Source organism: Erythrolamprus reginae, chromosome 3 (genome assembly GCF_031021105.1).
Source record: "Erythrolamprus reginae isolate rEryReg1 chromosome 3, rEryReg1.hap1, whole genome shotgun sequence".
Lineage (NCBI taxonomy): Eukaryota > Metazoa > Chordata > Lepidosauria > Squamata > Dipsadidae > Erythrolamprus > Erythrolamprus reginae.
In genome coordinates, this window is record NC_091952.1 from 48,278,845 (window position 1) to 48,295,756 (window position 16,912).

The window sequence follows — 16,912 nt, forward strand, 5'->3', positions numbered from 1 at the left end:
GTGAACAGCTACAATCAAGAGAGAAAATTGGTTCCTATTATGATATTTTACACTGAATAAGTTAATATACTATAGCACAATTTGGAGTCTAATGATGTCTACATTTGATACTACAGTGTTCCCTCGATTTTCGCGGGTTTGAACTTCGCGAAAAGTCTATACCACGGTTTTTCAAAAATATTAATTAAAAAATACTTTGCGGTTTCCCCCCCTATACCACGGTATTTCCTGCCCGATGATGTCATATATCATCACCAAACATTCGTCCACCTTTAATAAATATTTTTTTAATAAACTTTAATAAAGAAACATGGTGAGTAATAATCTAAATGGTTGCTAAGGGAATGGAAAATTGCAATTTAAGGATTTAAAGTGTTAAGGGATGGCTTGTGATACTGTTCATAGCCAAAAATAGTGTATTTACTTCAGCATCTCTACTTCGCGGAAATTCGACTTTCGCGGGTGGTCTCGGAACGCATCCCCCACGAAAATTGAGGGAACACTGTATTCTGTAAAGTTCTATCTAGAGAATTAACTTAGGTGACACATTATGAGGGCTTTAATAAATTATCCTTCCTTCAGCAAAGAAAAGGAAAAATAGGGTGATGGTTTAGGATAGGAACTTAAGCATTAGATCTGAAATAACAAGGAGAGGATATTTTTTCATGATCTAATATAATAGAAAATTGTAATGTATTACACCTAATTTTTGAAATGAACATGAAATTATATCTAGGGAATTATTCAACTGGCTGTATAAATTCTTTTTGCTTGATCTACCTTTTGAATAGTAGTACTGTATGAATATGCTGAAATGTGACTGAAGCCAGTTCAGCCTGATGGAAACCAATTGTTAGCCAGAATCCTTTTGTTATCTTTGCTATGTAGCATCTATTATAGTAATTAAACTCCATTAAAATAATTAAATAACATTAAGAAAAAGTTGTTCTCTTGGATTACCTGAGCTAAATAACTTTCCCACTTTCTGTTTCCAGGTTATTCTTGTGCTGACTACTTTCCAGCTTCCCCTAGTGATCATGACCTTTGGGCAGTCTAAATTATACCGAAGGTAAAGATGTTATAATAATTATTAATAATAATTTATTAGATTTGTATGCCGCCCCTCTCCAAGGACTCGGAGCGGCTCACAACAATAAAACATCATATACAAATCCAATGTTAAAACAGTCTTTAAAAAAACCCCTATAGGTGAAAAACCTAAACTATAGGTGTCTATAGTTCTATGTAAATAGATATTTATTATTTATTATATTTATTATTTATTATTATTGCTTTTATGCCCAATTGCTACAACAGCCTTCTCTGGTTCCATCCATAAAGTGCTGAGTGACGTGTTTCTTTCAAAAGCATGTTTTCCCGTAAATACGTATAATTTTCCATGATTAACTTTTAAACAATGGCAGTATAAACCTGTTTTTGTTGAAACAAGAATACAATGACCAAGGAAATTTTTATCTTAGTAGATTATCAGATATAATCCATCTCCTTCCTCTGCCTGTTAGAAATCCTTCAGAAGCAGCCCCCCTTTGACTACAAGTATAGGTAATAAATTTTTGAGAGAAGGTGAAGGTCTCCCTTGCCTATTAACATTCCATATGTTTCATGCTAGGATTACAGCCATATTTTCTTGGGTGGAAACAAGAAATATTGGTTTAGACTGTTTCCTCCAATATTTGCTTTGGTGTGGCTGACTGTTCCTGCTTTTCCATTTTTTCAGTTGTTAGGTAGAACAAGTTGCATCAGAGAGGTGAAGCCTGATGAGGCTTTTAGAAAAGAGTTGCTCCTGCCAAGCCTAGGTATGATGTACAGGGGTAGTTTGTCCCAACTTTAAGAGTCCAACAGGCAGAAGAGGGGTTTACTGGCATGCATCATAGGTCAGTGACGGCAAACCTACAACACGCATGCCACAAGTGACATATGGAACCATATCAGTGGGCATATGAGCTCAGGTCCGGTGTGCATGCGTGTGCCGGCCAGCTGATTTTCAGGCCTTCTGGGCCCCCTGGGAGTTGGAAAACAGGCTTGTTTCCAGCCTCTGGAGGGGGTGAGGAAGGCCTGTTTTTTGCTCTCCTCAAGTTCCAGAGCCTTTCTAGGAGCCTGGGGAGGGTGAAAATGGCCTTCCCCATGCTCCTGGAGGCCCTCTGGAAGCCGGAAACCAAAAAAGGTTTGCCATCACTATCATACCCTGTTTCCCCAAAAATAAGACATACCCCGAAAGTAAGGCATGTCAGAGGTTTTGCAGAATTTGCTAATATAAGGCACCCCCTGAAAATAAGGCGTAGTCAAGTTTACATACGGTACGGTGGAAAAACATACGGTACCATTCAAAGCTGTTCATAGCGGTACCGTAATAATGTGGCGTCCCCTGCTGGCCCCTTCCATCGCTTTGTACCGTCCAGTACAGCAGACACAGTCTGCTGCTGTCTCACCGCCATTACAGTCTCCACTACAGTGCATAGACTGTAGTTCCTCTGGTGGCTGGAAGCTGCAATAGCGGGAGTATACTGTTGTACCATATAGGTGCCGTTGTTTGTGTGTGTGGGTGCCATACTGACAGGTACCATACCGTAATCAGTGTACTGTACGGTACACTTTCTTTGGGGGTGTCAGCTTTTATGCCTGTGAATTTGTCTTATTTGAGAAATATAAGGCACCCCCCGAAAATAAGACGTAGCACAACTTTTGGAGCAAAAATTAATATAAGACAGTGTCTTATTTTCGGGGAAACATGGTAGGTTAATTTAGATTCTCTGTGGAATGGGAAAAGAAAGAACTGAGAAAGGCCTATTGCTCCCGAGCAGCGTTTCTCAGTCTGTGCAATTTTAAGATATGAACTTCAATTCCCAAAATTCCCCAGCCAAACACTGGGAGTTGGAAATCCATGCCTCTTAAAAAATTGTGGAGACTGAGAAACACTGCTCTAGCACAATCCTAATTCAGAATCCTGTATACAGTAGTTACTCTGTAGATCTGACTAGCTAGTGAGAGCACCAGTTGTGAAAACCCTTATTTGACCGAATCATCAATGTTGCTAATGTTATTTTTCAAATATCAAGCCAAATCTATTTTGTTCCTTAGGCTTAGAGGTTTAGTAGAGCTATTTATCTGTACAGCAGGTACAGATTTATGGATTCTTAACAGCATATTTTTATAGTTTAAGTGACTACATATTTTACTTTTTAATTGTGTTAATTATTTTGGTGATTATCTGAAAGTGTGAGAAATTTTAAAACATGGTAGCTATTTTATATAAATACGGTAACTGTAGTAGCTGTATCTGTATAAAGGATAATTTTCCCTGCAGTGTTTTTTTTTAATATATCTGTGCACGTATATAAACATTCTATGACTGTGCAGGTATTTCATCATTGAACTAAATCATGCCATAGAAAATCTCTTAAGTGATTTTTACATTGTTAACTTTTATATTTTTCCAGTTCTTTTTGATATTTTATTGCATCAATAAGACAATTTTGGCCCTTACTGTGCGTCTTTCTCTCTCTCCCCCCCCTTTTATCTTAGTGAAGATTATGGGAAAACTTTCACAGACATTACAGACCTCATTAACAACACTTTCATCAGAACAGAATTTGGAATGGCTATTGGGCCAGAGAATTCGGGGAAGGTAGGAGCAATTGGTTTCGTCAACATTCAACACTGGTCTAACAGGCAATGATAGAAATGCTGTATTTGAACGAGAGTACATTATTTTTTTATTATTTATTAGATTGGTATGCTGCCCCTCGCCGTAGACTCGGGGCGGCTCACAACAGGAATAAAACAATTCATGACAAATCTAATAATTTAAAAACATTTTTTTAAAAAAACCTGTTATTAAGCAGACATACACACAGACATACCATACATAAATTGTATAGGCCTGGGGGAGATGTCTCAATTCCCCCATGCCTGGCGGCAAAGGTGGGTTTTAAGGAGTTTACCAAAGGCAAGGAGGGTGGGGGCAGTTCTAATCTCCGGGGGGAGCTGGTTCCAGAGAGTCGGGGCCGCCTCAGAGAAGGCTCTTCCCCTGGGACCCGCCAAACAACATTGTTTAGTTGATGGGACCCAGAGAAGGCCAAATCTGTGGGACCTAATCGGTCGCTGGGATTTGTGCGGCAGAAGGTGGTCCCGAAGATATTCTGGTCCGGTGCCATGAAGGGCTTTATAGGTCATAACCAACATGTGGCAGTGGTGGTTGTTCAGTCAATAATATAGACCAAAATATAGTAAAGGTATTATTTACAAGATACACAATATCTCCATAATATTACACAGTAATTATAATACAGTCCATAATACATCTCTCCTTCGCACACAACAGGTACATATACTGTTACATATATTCTCTTATTTGCACACAGCAGATATAATATACCATTTAGCATTAGCACACAGCTTATTCTCTTATTAATACAGCAAATACCTTTACATCAGTATAGTATATTCTACACAATATATTGCACAAAGCTTAGATATTAATACTAACCAGCATATATACACCAATAACCAACATTACAAGATAAGGCAGCAGAACAGACGCAATGCAACAGCACAACAGAATGTAATCACAGAATGTAACTACAGAATGTGACAGAGACCAGTGTATCTGTCTCCCTTCAGCCTAGCTCATAACTGCTACCTAACTCTTAAAGTAATATCACTATTTTCTCCTAACATACAATGCTGGTTTATCTTCATATATTGGAAACCCAACCATTACAGTACGTGATACTGACCGGTTTTTACAGTCTGTTTGTTAGCCCTATTCTTTGTGATAAAAATGGAATTCTTGAGATGAAGAGTCTAAAATGGCTGCATTTCAATAATTAAGCTTAGTATTGGAGAATAGATTTAAGATGGTACTTGAGCTGTTAACATGGCTAGAGCCTAGGTGGATTTAAGTTTATTACTAGTTTTACAGTGGTTGCTACTTGCCAAGGCATTCTAGAGCAATAGGGCAAAAAATTGACCAGTCCCATTCCTGGCGTATGATCCTCTACTGAGTAGCAACAGCAACAGCAATTAGATTTACATACAACTTCACAATGTTTTACAGCAGTCTCCAAGCCAGTGGTTCTCAACCTTTCTAATGCTGCAACTCCTTAATATAGTTCCTCATGATACGGTGACCCCCAACCAATTCTCCCAAATGAGCTTTAAGCTGATTGGCAGGAAGGTCAAAGGGTCACCCCCACTGCAAATGCCTGATTACTCAGTTTGTAAAAATATGTTCCCAGGAGCCAGAATAAAAACTTTAGTTCTTAACACCATGGGAAATGTGTCTTTTCCCATGGTCTTAGGCGACCCTGGTGAAATGGTTGTTCGACTTTATAGAGTCAGCATATTCACCTGAACAATCTGGGTCCTCATTTTACTGACCTCGGAAGGATGGAAGTCAACCTTGAGCAAGTCAGGATCAAAGGATTCGAACTCCAGGCAGTGAGCAGAGTTAACCTGCAATACTGCATTCCAACCACTGCTCCACTACATCTTCATGAATAGGGCCAAAAATATTGACTATTTCTTGGACTTTAAAAGGTCAAGGGAAGATTTGATCAAACTCTGTTTCTTAAGCTTTTTTGGATTCCTAACTATCACATTCCGTGTCTGAATTGTGTTTCTCGATGTTCTTTTCAAGATCTGGGGAGCCCTTGACTTCAGGGAAATTGGGCAGCTCTGCAATGCAACCTCCGAAACGTACTTGTTAGAGTAGGCTAGTATCATCTAATTCTTCTTTCCCCTTCTTGCTGCACATTGTATTAAATAAACTTTATAGGACTTGTCTGTCATTAGTGGGGAGATAAGGTTATGGTTGTGGTTTCTTTAACTTGTACTGCATTTTAAATTAGTGTCATTAGTTTGCTCCCAGAACTAAATAAATATTTTTAGTCCCAACGCAATTTCATCCTACGTTACTGAGGCTGTTCATGGATATATTATGGTTAAGGTGTTTCTTTCAATGAGATTTCTATCAGAAGGGTAAGCAGGAATAGTTTAATAATAAACGCCTGATTGGTCGGATTGTAAAAATATGTTCCAAAGTGCCAGAATAGAAGCTTTAATTTGTCTTAGGCAACCCCTGTGAAACTATCGTTCGACCCCCAAAGGGGTCCCGACCCTCAGGTTAAGAACCACTGCAGAGAATCATAAAATCCCTTTTGCAACATAGCAAAGCAATTATTTTTATCATCACACAAACAATAAACCCAGTGTCTGGCATTACCTTAGAATTTCTAATACTACTTATGCTTATTTTTGGTTTTTTTCAGGGACTTATTTTGTCCTTTTAAAATTTATTCTAAATATAGATTCAGACATACTGGTTTCAACACATGATAATGTAGATGAGCTCCTGTGTGAACTTTTGCAAGGTGATTCTCATCTTTACTTTTCCATCCGTCTAGGTGATTTTGACTGGGGATAGATCTGGACCATACCACAGTGGAAGAATCTTCCGATCGTCTGATTTTGCGAAGAATTTTATACTAACAGATCTTCCTTTCCATCCTTTAACTCAAATAATTTATCACCCTCAGAATTCTGATTTGTTACTGACCCTCAGTACTGAGGTAAGATTTGGAGAAAGGGGGGTGGAGGTATCTTCATTGGGGTGGCAACCGAAATTGTGATCTTGTGATCTAAACCGAAGTATATTTGGGGGATCTTGAATGACTGCTTATAGTCATAATTTGTATCTAGAAAAATATGTGTTGGATCAGTGATTTTTTGAGCTGCGGCACATTTTTTACATATACAAAATAATGGGGCACCTTGAGTGGGGTGGGGTGGGGTGGGGTGGCTAAAAAAAGTTTGGACAAAAAAATTTCTCTCTCTCTCGCTCTCTCTCTTCCTCCCTTTCGCTCTATTTCTCTCCCTCTTTCTCTTCCTTCCTCTCTCTCTCCATCCCTCTTTCCTTCCTCTCTTTTTTGCTCTCTTTCTATCTCTCCCTTCTTCCCTGCCTCTCTTTCTCTCTCTCTCTTGCTGTCTTTCTCTCTCTCTTTCTCTCTCTTGCTGAGCTTCGCGGCACACCTGACCTGGCACACTAGTGTGCCGCGGCACACTGGTTGAAAAACACTGGTCTAGATTTACTGATGATGATTCAGATATTAGGGCAGCCCCGAATTAGGACGGCATTGAATAAATTGAGATTATGACCTATTCTCAGAGTTCTGGCCATCTTTGCAGTCATATGATTGCAGTTTGGTTATTTGCTAACTGGCTTGCACTTGGGGCTGGTGGCAGAACCCCATGATCACATGATCGCAATTTGCAACCTTTCCTGAGGATTTCTTCTGAAGGTCAGTGGGGAAACCAGCAGGGGAAGTTACAAATCTCTGGGTAAAGCTGCAGGGAATGCACTAAGCGATGTCATGTTTTACATTTGAAATTGAAATTCGGGTACCAACTTCTGTTCTAAGTCGAAGGCTACTACCTCTTTTTTGTATTCTGCTTTTTGTTATGGAACTTAAGAAAGGTTTTTCTTCTCTTCATAACAATAATTCCATGAGGAAGGTGGGACTAGGAAATAGGGATTGGTCTGGAACGGTGATGGCGAAACCTTTCAGCACCGAGGGCCTAAATCGGAATGTGTGCGTGCCGCAGCCCTGGAAACGGCACACACTGCAGCCCTGGAAACTCAAAAATTGGCTGGGCAGTAGGCATGTGCACACCAGCAGGGATGGGCTACTGCCCAGATGGGGGTGGGGAGAACTCAGTAAGGGGTAGCGAAAATGGAGCTCTACCCCAGAGCACCCCATTTGCACTGAAAGATGTTGAACGAAAATTCAGGGCGTCCTGCATAAGCCACACCCACAATGTGGTAGTAAAAATGTTGGTAGCCCTTCACTGCACACCAGCCACCTGGTTTTGGGGTTTCCAGTGCACATGTGAGTACCAGCCAGCTGGTCTTTGGGTTTTCAGCATATATGTTGTAAGCTGCCCCGAGTCCTTGAAGAGGGGCAGCATATACAGTGTTCCCTCGATTTTCGCGGGGGGATGCGTTCCGAGACCACCCATGAAAGTCGAATTTCCGCGAAGTAGAGATGCGGAAGTAAATACACCATTTTTGGCTATGGACAGTATCACAACCCATCCCTTAACACTTTAAACCCTTAAATTACCCTTTCCCATTCCCTTAACAACCATTTACTCACCATTATTACTGGTACTAATCTTTGAATAAGACACTTAGTGATTCTGATATTTATAAACATAATTATTTATTAACAATTTTTTATTTATTTATTTATTTGCAAAAATTATTAGTTTGGCGATGACGTATGACATCATCGGGCAGGAAAAACCGTGGTATAGAAAAAAAACCCGCGAAGTATTTTTTCATTAATATTTTTTGAAAAACCGTGATATAGACTATTCGCGAAGTTCGAACCCGCGAACATTGAGGGAACACTGTAAATCCAAACAAACAAACAATAAACAAACACGTGTATGCCGGATCTTTGCGCATGTTGAAATGCCGGAAACCCAAAGACCAAGTGACAGGTGCGTGCATGCGCACTGGCCATCTGGTCTTCTGGTTTTCAGGGGTTCCAGCACCCACGAAGATTAGCTGCTTGTGTGCCCACAGAGAGGGCTCTGCATATAATGTTCAATAAATTTAACCTTTACTGAGGTCATGTTCTTTGGAAGGCCTGCTAAGAGAAATCTGTCTCTCCCCTTCTCTTACTGAAATTCAGTTGCTATTACAAACATGGCTCCTTTTCTCTATGTTTCCTTTTTTGTTTTCTTCATTTACAGTGTTCCCTCAATTTTTGCGGGGGATACATTCCGAGACCACCTGTGAAAGTTGAATTTCCGCGAAGTAGAGATGCGGAAGTAAATACACTATTTTTGGCCTATGAACAGTATCACAAGCCTTCCCTTAACACTTTAAACCCCTAAATTACCATTTCCCATTCCCTTAACAACCATTTACTCACTATTATTACTGGTATTCACCACTGAATAAGACACTTAGTGACCCTGATATTTATAAACATAATTATTTATTAACAATAATTATTTTTTTGCAATAATAACGCTGATTGGCCGAGATTTCAGCCAATCAGCAATGGCAGACGAAACGACGTCATCAGGCGGGAAAAACCATGGTATAGGAAAAAAACCCACAAAGTATTTTTTAATAAATATTTTTGAAAAACCGTGGTATAGGCTATTCGCGAAGTTCGAACCTGCGAAAATCGAGGGAACACTGTACTTCATCAATTGTTTTACATCAGTAATTTTTAATAAATTGCTCAGACTAGGTTACAGATTAATTTGCACACTATAAGCATAAAAAAATGTGTAACTTTACTATGGATTTTTTGTTTTGTTAAGTGCCAGTTACTTGAATATGATGAATCAATAATAATCAACTCTTTCTAAATGTTCCAGGGTAGCTTGTGGATATCAAAGACATTTGGTGAAAAATGGAAAGAAATCCACAAAGATGTCTGCTTGGCCAAATGGTAAATTTCTTAAAGAATGCTATCCAGCGAGAACTGATGGTTTAATAGCTATTTATATTAATATTGATTGTTTCCTGATTGCTTATTTGTACGATATGACAATCATTAAGTGTTGTACTTCATGATTTTTGACAAATATATATTTTCTTTTATGTACACTAAAAGCATCTCTTTTTTGGCCAAGTGTGGTTGGACACACAGGGAAGACCCATTCCTTGTATGTCCTATCACACTTGGCCAATAAAGAATTCTGTTCTGTTCTGTTCTATTCTATTCCAGTTTAAATGTATTTTGAAGGTTTAATGTATATTAACATTATTTAAGTCTTTGGCGTCTTCTGGAATACTATTAGAGTGGGGGCCATGATGTTCCAGAGAGAGGGAGCCACCACAGAAAAGGCCATTCTTCTGGGTCCCACTAGGTGTATATATCTCTCTCAGGGATGGAACCCGCAACTTTCCTTGCCCCCCCCCTCTGATAGATTGGGTAGATTTGACTGGCAAGCGACAGTCCCTCAAATAACCGTTGATGTGATGATGGTAACTATTGAGACCTGGCCATAAATAATATGGATTTAACTATTGTATTTAAATTGGTTTTTAAACTGTTTTTAGAGGTTTTAGCATTATTTGGATGTTTTATATTTTTGGTTGTGAGCTGCCTAGAGTCCCTAGGAGTTGGGCGGCATAAAAATTGAATGAATGAATGAATGAATGAATGAATGAATGAATGAATGAATGAAAAACAAACAAAACAAACAAACAAACAAACAAACAATAAATAAATAAATAATCTATGCTGAAATTAAGATAATATTTTCACATCATTCTGGTCTGATTTTGATTTATTATTTATTATTATTATTATTATTTATTAGATTTGTATGCCGCCCCTCTCTGTAGACTCGGGGCGGCTCACAACAATAACAAAGACAATGTAAGAACAAATCTAATAATTTAAAAAACACTAAAAACCCCATTATTAAAAGCAAGCATACACACAAACATACCATGTATAAACTGTATAGGCCCGGGGGAGATGTCTCAGTTCCCCCATGCCTGATGGCAGAGATGGGTCTTAAGAACTTTACGAAAGGCAAGGAGGGTGGGGGCAGTTCTGATCTCCGGGGAGAGCTGCTTCCAGAGGGTCGGGGCCGCCACAGGGAAGGCTCTTCTCCTGGGTCCCGCCAAACGACATTTCTATGTGGTTTCTATGACATTTCTATGTGGATTCTATGTGCTATATTTAGCTATACAAAGTATTATCACTTAGCCCAATGTTGTAATAGAATCTGGCTAATTATAGGTTATTTAATAAATCTTAGTGAAGCCTTTATTTAACATGATATATGAAGTCATTCCACAAATTGAAGTCCCAATTGTTTAGTTAGCCTACATGCTTCTACCATTACACTAATTATATTCTCTTGACCTTTCCTAGGGGTTCTGGTGGAACCATCTTCTTTACTACCTACGTGAATGGCTCTTGTAGTAAGTAATCCTTAGTATAATAAATAGAGCTACTTCAGTTTAGAGCTTTTTTTGCAGATTTTTATGGATTCTTTTCTTTGAGTCCACAGCCTTATGAAGCCTTGACGATAGCTTATTTACCTGCAGTTATTCTAATGTGGGAAAATCAGATTCTGGATATATCTATATATTTATCAGTGTTTGGAATCTTTTCCCATAGAAAATTGTAGTTATAAAAAGTCATTGTCTTGTGAAACAAGGGTTTGTAATTTTAAAAAGTCTCACTGAACATTGTGGGAAGTGCTAAAACTTTAGCTGGCTTGCTAGTGCTAGGCCTTACAGTAGTTCTGTTTTTTCCTGCTTTCTCTCTATTTTTATTAACCTTTTCTGCCCCTCCGGGTCCTCGCAGAGGGGAGGCATACAAGTCTAATAAATTGAATTGAATTGCTGATGCATTTCCAATTTACAGAATTTTTGCCTATCAAATAGGTATTTATTGCCTTCAAATGGCATAAAATTAACTTCTGGTTATGATATTGAAGGAAGTATTAGAGGAGAGAGATTTGACATATGACCCTGGGTTTTCACGTTTCCACTTTTCCAAACTACTTATGAATAAATGAAGTTTATAAATATGAAGATAAGAACAAATAGAAATCTGAGTATCCATATTGGGGTGGGGAACACCACTATTGTATCACTGAAGCCATAATCAAGTCAGCAGTAATTAATTTTTCATATTTTCCCATGACATATTGCAATGATTATTGCATGGAATGTAACAGGAAATTTAAGTAGCTAATTCTTTTTGAACTAAAAAATGTTGAATTGAACCTGTTCATGAGTGATAGTGAGCAATAAAAGAATCTTCTTATTACAAGATATAAAATGCTATCTTATGTGAATGAACAGTTGTAAAACCTGTCTATAATTATGAATCAATTGTATTTTTCATGTAAAGAGGTCTTCATGTTTTGACCCACGCATAGCATTCTGTTTTTAGGTAGTTTGGTTTTTCATGCTGATGTTTACGTGTGGACATCTGCAAAATAGAAGTCTATGTATATGAATTATTTCTTCAGATGTTCTTGTTCAGTATATAGGCTGGTTTCTACACAAGGTTGGGATGAAATTAGCTGTTTCTTTAGCACAACCATGTAGGAAATTATCTTTTTTCTGAATGGAACGAGCTTAATGCATCTATTTCTCTTCTGAAGAAACTGATATCGGATTATTGGAATTAAAGAAAACTAAAGACTTTGGAAAGACATTCAAGTCCATAGGAAACAACATCTACTCCTTTGGCCTAGGTGGTCGTTTTCTTTTTGCATCTGTGATGATAGAAAAAGTAAGAAACTTCTTCTTGGGCTTCTTTTGTGTTTCTATAGATTTGGTTCTTTTGTTCGCATTACAGTGGTACCTCTACCTAAGAACACCTCTACTTAAGAACTTTTCTAGATAAGAACCGGGTGTTCAAGATTTTTTTGCCTCTTCTTAAGAACCATTTTCTACTTAAGAACCCGAGCCTGGAACGATTTTCCAGGAAATTTGGGAGGGACATGAAGGCCCGACCAGTTTCCTGCCAATCCCGCTTTAACCCTGGCCATCTCGGGCTTTTCTGGGCTGCCAGAGGAGCCTTTCGGTGGCGCTTAAGGAGGCTTTGGCAGTCCACAATGAACGGAGCGTTTTCCTTTCTCTGGGCACTTGGAGGGGGAATAAACCTCTGCCAGCGCCCAGAGAAATGAAACGCTCCCTTTTCTCTGGGCAGCAACTGTCTTCCTTCTCTTCCTCCTTCTCCTACCCCCCAAATTCTGAGCTTTTATTTCTTTCTTAATGGGTTTGCACACATTATTTGGGAAAAAATGCTTCTACTTAGAAACTTTTCTACTTAAGAACCTGATCATGGAACGAATTAAGTTGTTAAGTAGAGGTACCACTGTATGCTCTTTTTTTTCTTTCTTTCCCCTCATGCAGTAATGGCGAACCTATTCCATGCGTGCCACAGGTGGCACGCGGAGCCATATCTGAGAGCACACGAGGCATTGTCCTGTGTCATCTCTGTCATACATGTGTGCACTGGATAGCTAATTTATGGCCTTCATTTCAGCCCTCCATGGCGAATAAGGTCCAACATGCCAACCAGTGTTTCACTTGTGTGCTCACCCTCAGCCTCCTTTTCACTGTCAGAGGTCTTCTGGAACTCCTGAAGCCTCAGGACGGTAAAAAATGGCCCCATGGACCAATTGGAAATTGAGAAATGAAAGGAAGTGGAGCTGCCCTACTACTTATCTTCAGATAGTTGCAACCAGGCCTCACACACCTCAGCCCATTTCCTCTGCAGCCGGCAAGGCTTTCCTGAAGGCCTCTGCAGCCGATAACAGAGCTTCAGATCAATCTGGCTGCAGAGGAAATGGGCTGAGGTGTGCGCGGCCTGGTTGCAACTATCTGAAGATAAGTAGTAGGGCAGCTCCACTTCCTTTCATTTCTCAATTTCCAATTGGTCCATCGGGGCATTTTTCGCCGTCCCCAGGCTTCAGGAGACTTTCCTGGATGCTGGGGAGAGCAAAAAACAGTCCAACGGGCCTACTGGGAATCAGAAAGCTTCAGCCTGTGCAGGGGGGACAGCAGGGGGTTTGTTTCCCTACGCATGGCATTGCATTATGGGTGGGGTCATGCACATGTACCCAGTTGCCCGTATGGGCACCCTTTTGGCACCCAAGCCAAAAAAGGTTCGCCATCATTTTTCCAATGCAATGTCCCCAAACTGAGAGCCATTGAAGCATTGAGAAAAGTCCACAACAAATACAGTAAACAACAAACAAAACTCCGCACAACTATTCATAGTTCTTCCACTGGTGTAGGTGCTGAAAAGTACTTCTCTGATTGATGTGAGTGGAAAGGAGACAAATACTTGACTAGCCTAGGAGAAAGAGTGGAGAAATAGCACCAACCAATTTGGTCTGGTTCTTCTTCTCTCTCTGCTGGCCTGCATCAGTATTTTTGTGCTTCCCAAGATGTACAACATCATATGCATGAGTTTTCCCACTACAACCCAACTATCATTCTTGGCTTTGAGATCTGTAGATGTTGCCAGATGTTTTCACCTTATAATCAGTATCACTGTTCTTTATTGTCTGTAGCCTGCTCTCCCACACACAGCCAGCCTGATATCTACCAGCTCTTCCTACCAGGTATCCCATCTGTTGCAGGCTCTTTTATATATATTCCTCCATCCATACATTTTGGCACCTTTTAGGCTCAAGATCCACAGCCCTGCCACTGGTTGCTCCCACCTTTTCAAATTCAGGAAGCAAAGTCTATTCTACAGAAGATACTCTAAGCGCATATTTATCATTTCCATCACCTTAATTCCAGCATCCCAATTGCCAAAAGCTCCTTTGTCCATCTAGTGGCCACCACCAAGCACATACTGGTGTTTATTTGCCTGAACTGACCAGACCTGAGGCCCAACTGAGCCCCAGAGGACTTTAGCTTCACTTTGCGTGCCTCGCCTCTGTTTGCTATATTTTCTCAAAGTCAAGCCTGCTCTAATGGGCAAGTTCTTTGAAATTGCTTAATGCACTAGAACATTTTTTTTTAAAAAAAATTATAAAAACAATATATCATCATAAACATTTTCTGGTTGTTTCATACTATGAACAGCTTCTTCATAAATGAATATGGATGTTGTTAGAGAAAAGAAATATGTTTGCTTTCTCTCTAGACCAATACCAGGAGAATCCATGTGTCACTAGATGAAGGTGAAACGTGGAACATGGCTCAACTTCCTTCAGTTGGACAAGAACAATTTTACTCTATTTTGGCAGCAAATGATGACATGGTGTTCATGCATGTGGATGAACCCGGAGGTGAGAGGGGATACAAAGTGGGCGATGTTTGATTATGGTTACAGAATTGCATTTTAAAAGAAAAACGGTTCTCTAAATTGGTATTATATAGGCACAAAGATTTTACCTAAGACAAAAGTGTTAGAATTGCTTATTTAGTAAATAGATTTCCAGCAGATTTACAGATTGTTGTTTTGAGAATCTATTCCCAGTGTCAGTGTAGCATATATAAACATGTGGGCTTCTTGACAATTTTCTTTTCCATGCCACTTTTAACAAATACATTGTATGAACCTGTTTTGTTTTTGTTTTTTACTTAGGTAGACTTCATGTAGTTGTTCCTTTAGTGCAGTGTTTCCCAACCTTGGCAACTTGAAGATATCTGGACTTCAACTCCCAGAATTCCCCAGCCAGCATTTGCTGGCTGGGGAATTCTGGGAGTTGAAGTCCTACTGCACTAATAGTACTATTAGGTTTTAGGCTGATCTAAAATACAGATTGTGTGCAAGAGCTTTCTACCACACTAACTTACAATTTGTTGGTGAATTATGATACAATTTAAAACCACCGACTGTAAAATACTGTTTCTCGCCTTTCAATTTGCTATTTCTATCCCAGATACCGGACATGGAACAATTTATACCTCTGATGATCAAGGCATCATATACTCCAAGTCTCTGGAAAGGCATCTCTATACTACCACTGGGGGAGAGACAGATTTCACCAATATAACCTCCCTACGAGGAACCTACATTACCAGTGTGCTTTCAGAGGGTGGGTTTTCATTTTAAAATCTCTCTAATTCTCACTGAAAGTTTATAGAATTGCTGAACTCTGATAAGAAAATGGTTAAAATATTTGGATACAGTTTCATTTAGAATGAAAGAAATACTCCTATCACTTTAAGTAATACTTTATATCTAAACAATGTTTTTGTAGAGCATTTTTATAAAATTCTTAACCATAATTAATTAGCTCTTTGGCTGTAATTGTTTTTGTGATATTGACTAGAACTATTTACCATTTTTTCAGAGTATAAGATCCACCTTTCTACCCCTCTGAAATAAGGTGAAAACTTGGGTGTGTGTTATACACTGAATGTAGCTCTACTCAACCACCTCCACCCTTTGGCTTCTGCCTCCCAGCAATTTACCTCCTTGGAGCAAGCAGCACAGAGCCTGTGAAGCCAAGCAACTGATTATCAGCTTCCCAACCCTCAGCTCATTCAGGAAGCTGCAGGCAGGCCACATATGCTAAACTGAAAGTGACACTAGCTGCAAGGAAGCAAATTGCTTGGAGGGAGAGGCAGAATTTTAATTTATTTTCATTATGAAACTGGTGAAACTGAATGTAAGGAGGTAAGTTAATAACTATAAATGTCCATAGAATGTTCAAATTATTAGACTTATTTTTAAAAGACTGCTTTATTATTTTTAGAGTCTAGACAACTTAACAAAATAAAGAAGCTTTTTAAAATAAATGCTTCATTTGAAGAGACCCAGTGCTATTGTATCTTATTTTAAACAGCAGAGAATAATGTATACTTCCAGAAAGCCACATCAATTTTAAAGATCTGTAAAAGTATAATCTGAAATGTAACAGTGTCCTATTTTAGTATTAAGATAAGACAGCTGGGTTAAACCCTGACCTAGTCATGTTTGGAGTAAATCTATTTAAATAATTGGGAGGAGTTAGTGTGACTATATTTAAGAAAACTTGCTGGCATTAATATACTGCCATAATGTACATTTCTCCAATTCTTTGCTATTTCTATGGGTCAGGCACCAATTTACAGAAATACACAGCAAACAGTGTATATCATTTGTACTGCTTGCTGTTTCTTATACTCTGAAAAATATGGTAATTTCTGCCTGAAGTTAAAACCTTTTACATTACTTGTGTTAAGTAAGAAAATAAAATTAATATGTGTCAAATTATGATGTAAGGCAAGCAATTTCTGTAGATGGTGATCAGAAGTTTTATTCAGAGTAGAAATGCTAAGCTGCAATGTAAAACTTTGAAATTCTATATGGCTGTTATGTTTTATTCAAACCAAAAAGATAACACTTCTGCATAGGAACTGGTGTTTGAAACTTTGAGGACA

At 38.9% G+C, this 16,912-nt stretch overlaps 1 protein-coding gene across 1 annotated transcript in view; it reads left to right on the forward strand.

The window, feature by feature from the left end:
- SORT1 (sortilin 1) overlaps positions 1-16,912 on the forward strand; it is a 69,066-nt gene that overhangs the window by 25,944 nt on the left and 26,210 nt on the right. Inside the window, exons 3-10 of the mRNA XM_070745130.1 lie at positions 996-1,069; positions 3,544-3,646; positions 6,426-6,590; positions 9,418-9,491; positions 10,932-10,981; positions 12,178-12,308; positions 14,685-14,829; positions 15,427-15,582. Of these exons, the coding sequence (XP_070601231.1) occupies positions 996-1,069; positions 3,544-3,646; positions 6,426-6,590; positions 9,418-9,491; positions 10,932-10,981; positions 12,178-12,308; positions 14,685-14,829; positions 15,427-15,582 (898 nt within the window). The remainder of the gene's footprint in view (positions 1-995; positions 1,070-3,543; positions 3,647-6,425; positions 6,591-9,417; positions 9,492-10,931; positions 10,982-12,177; positions 12,309-14,684; positions 14,830-15,426; positions 15,583-16,912) is intronic.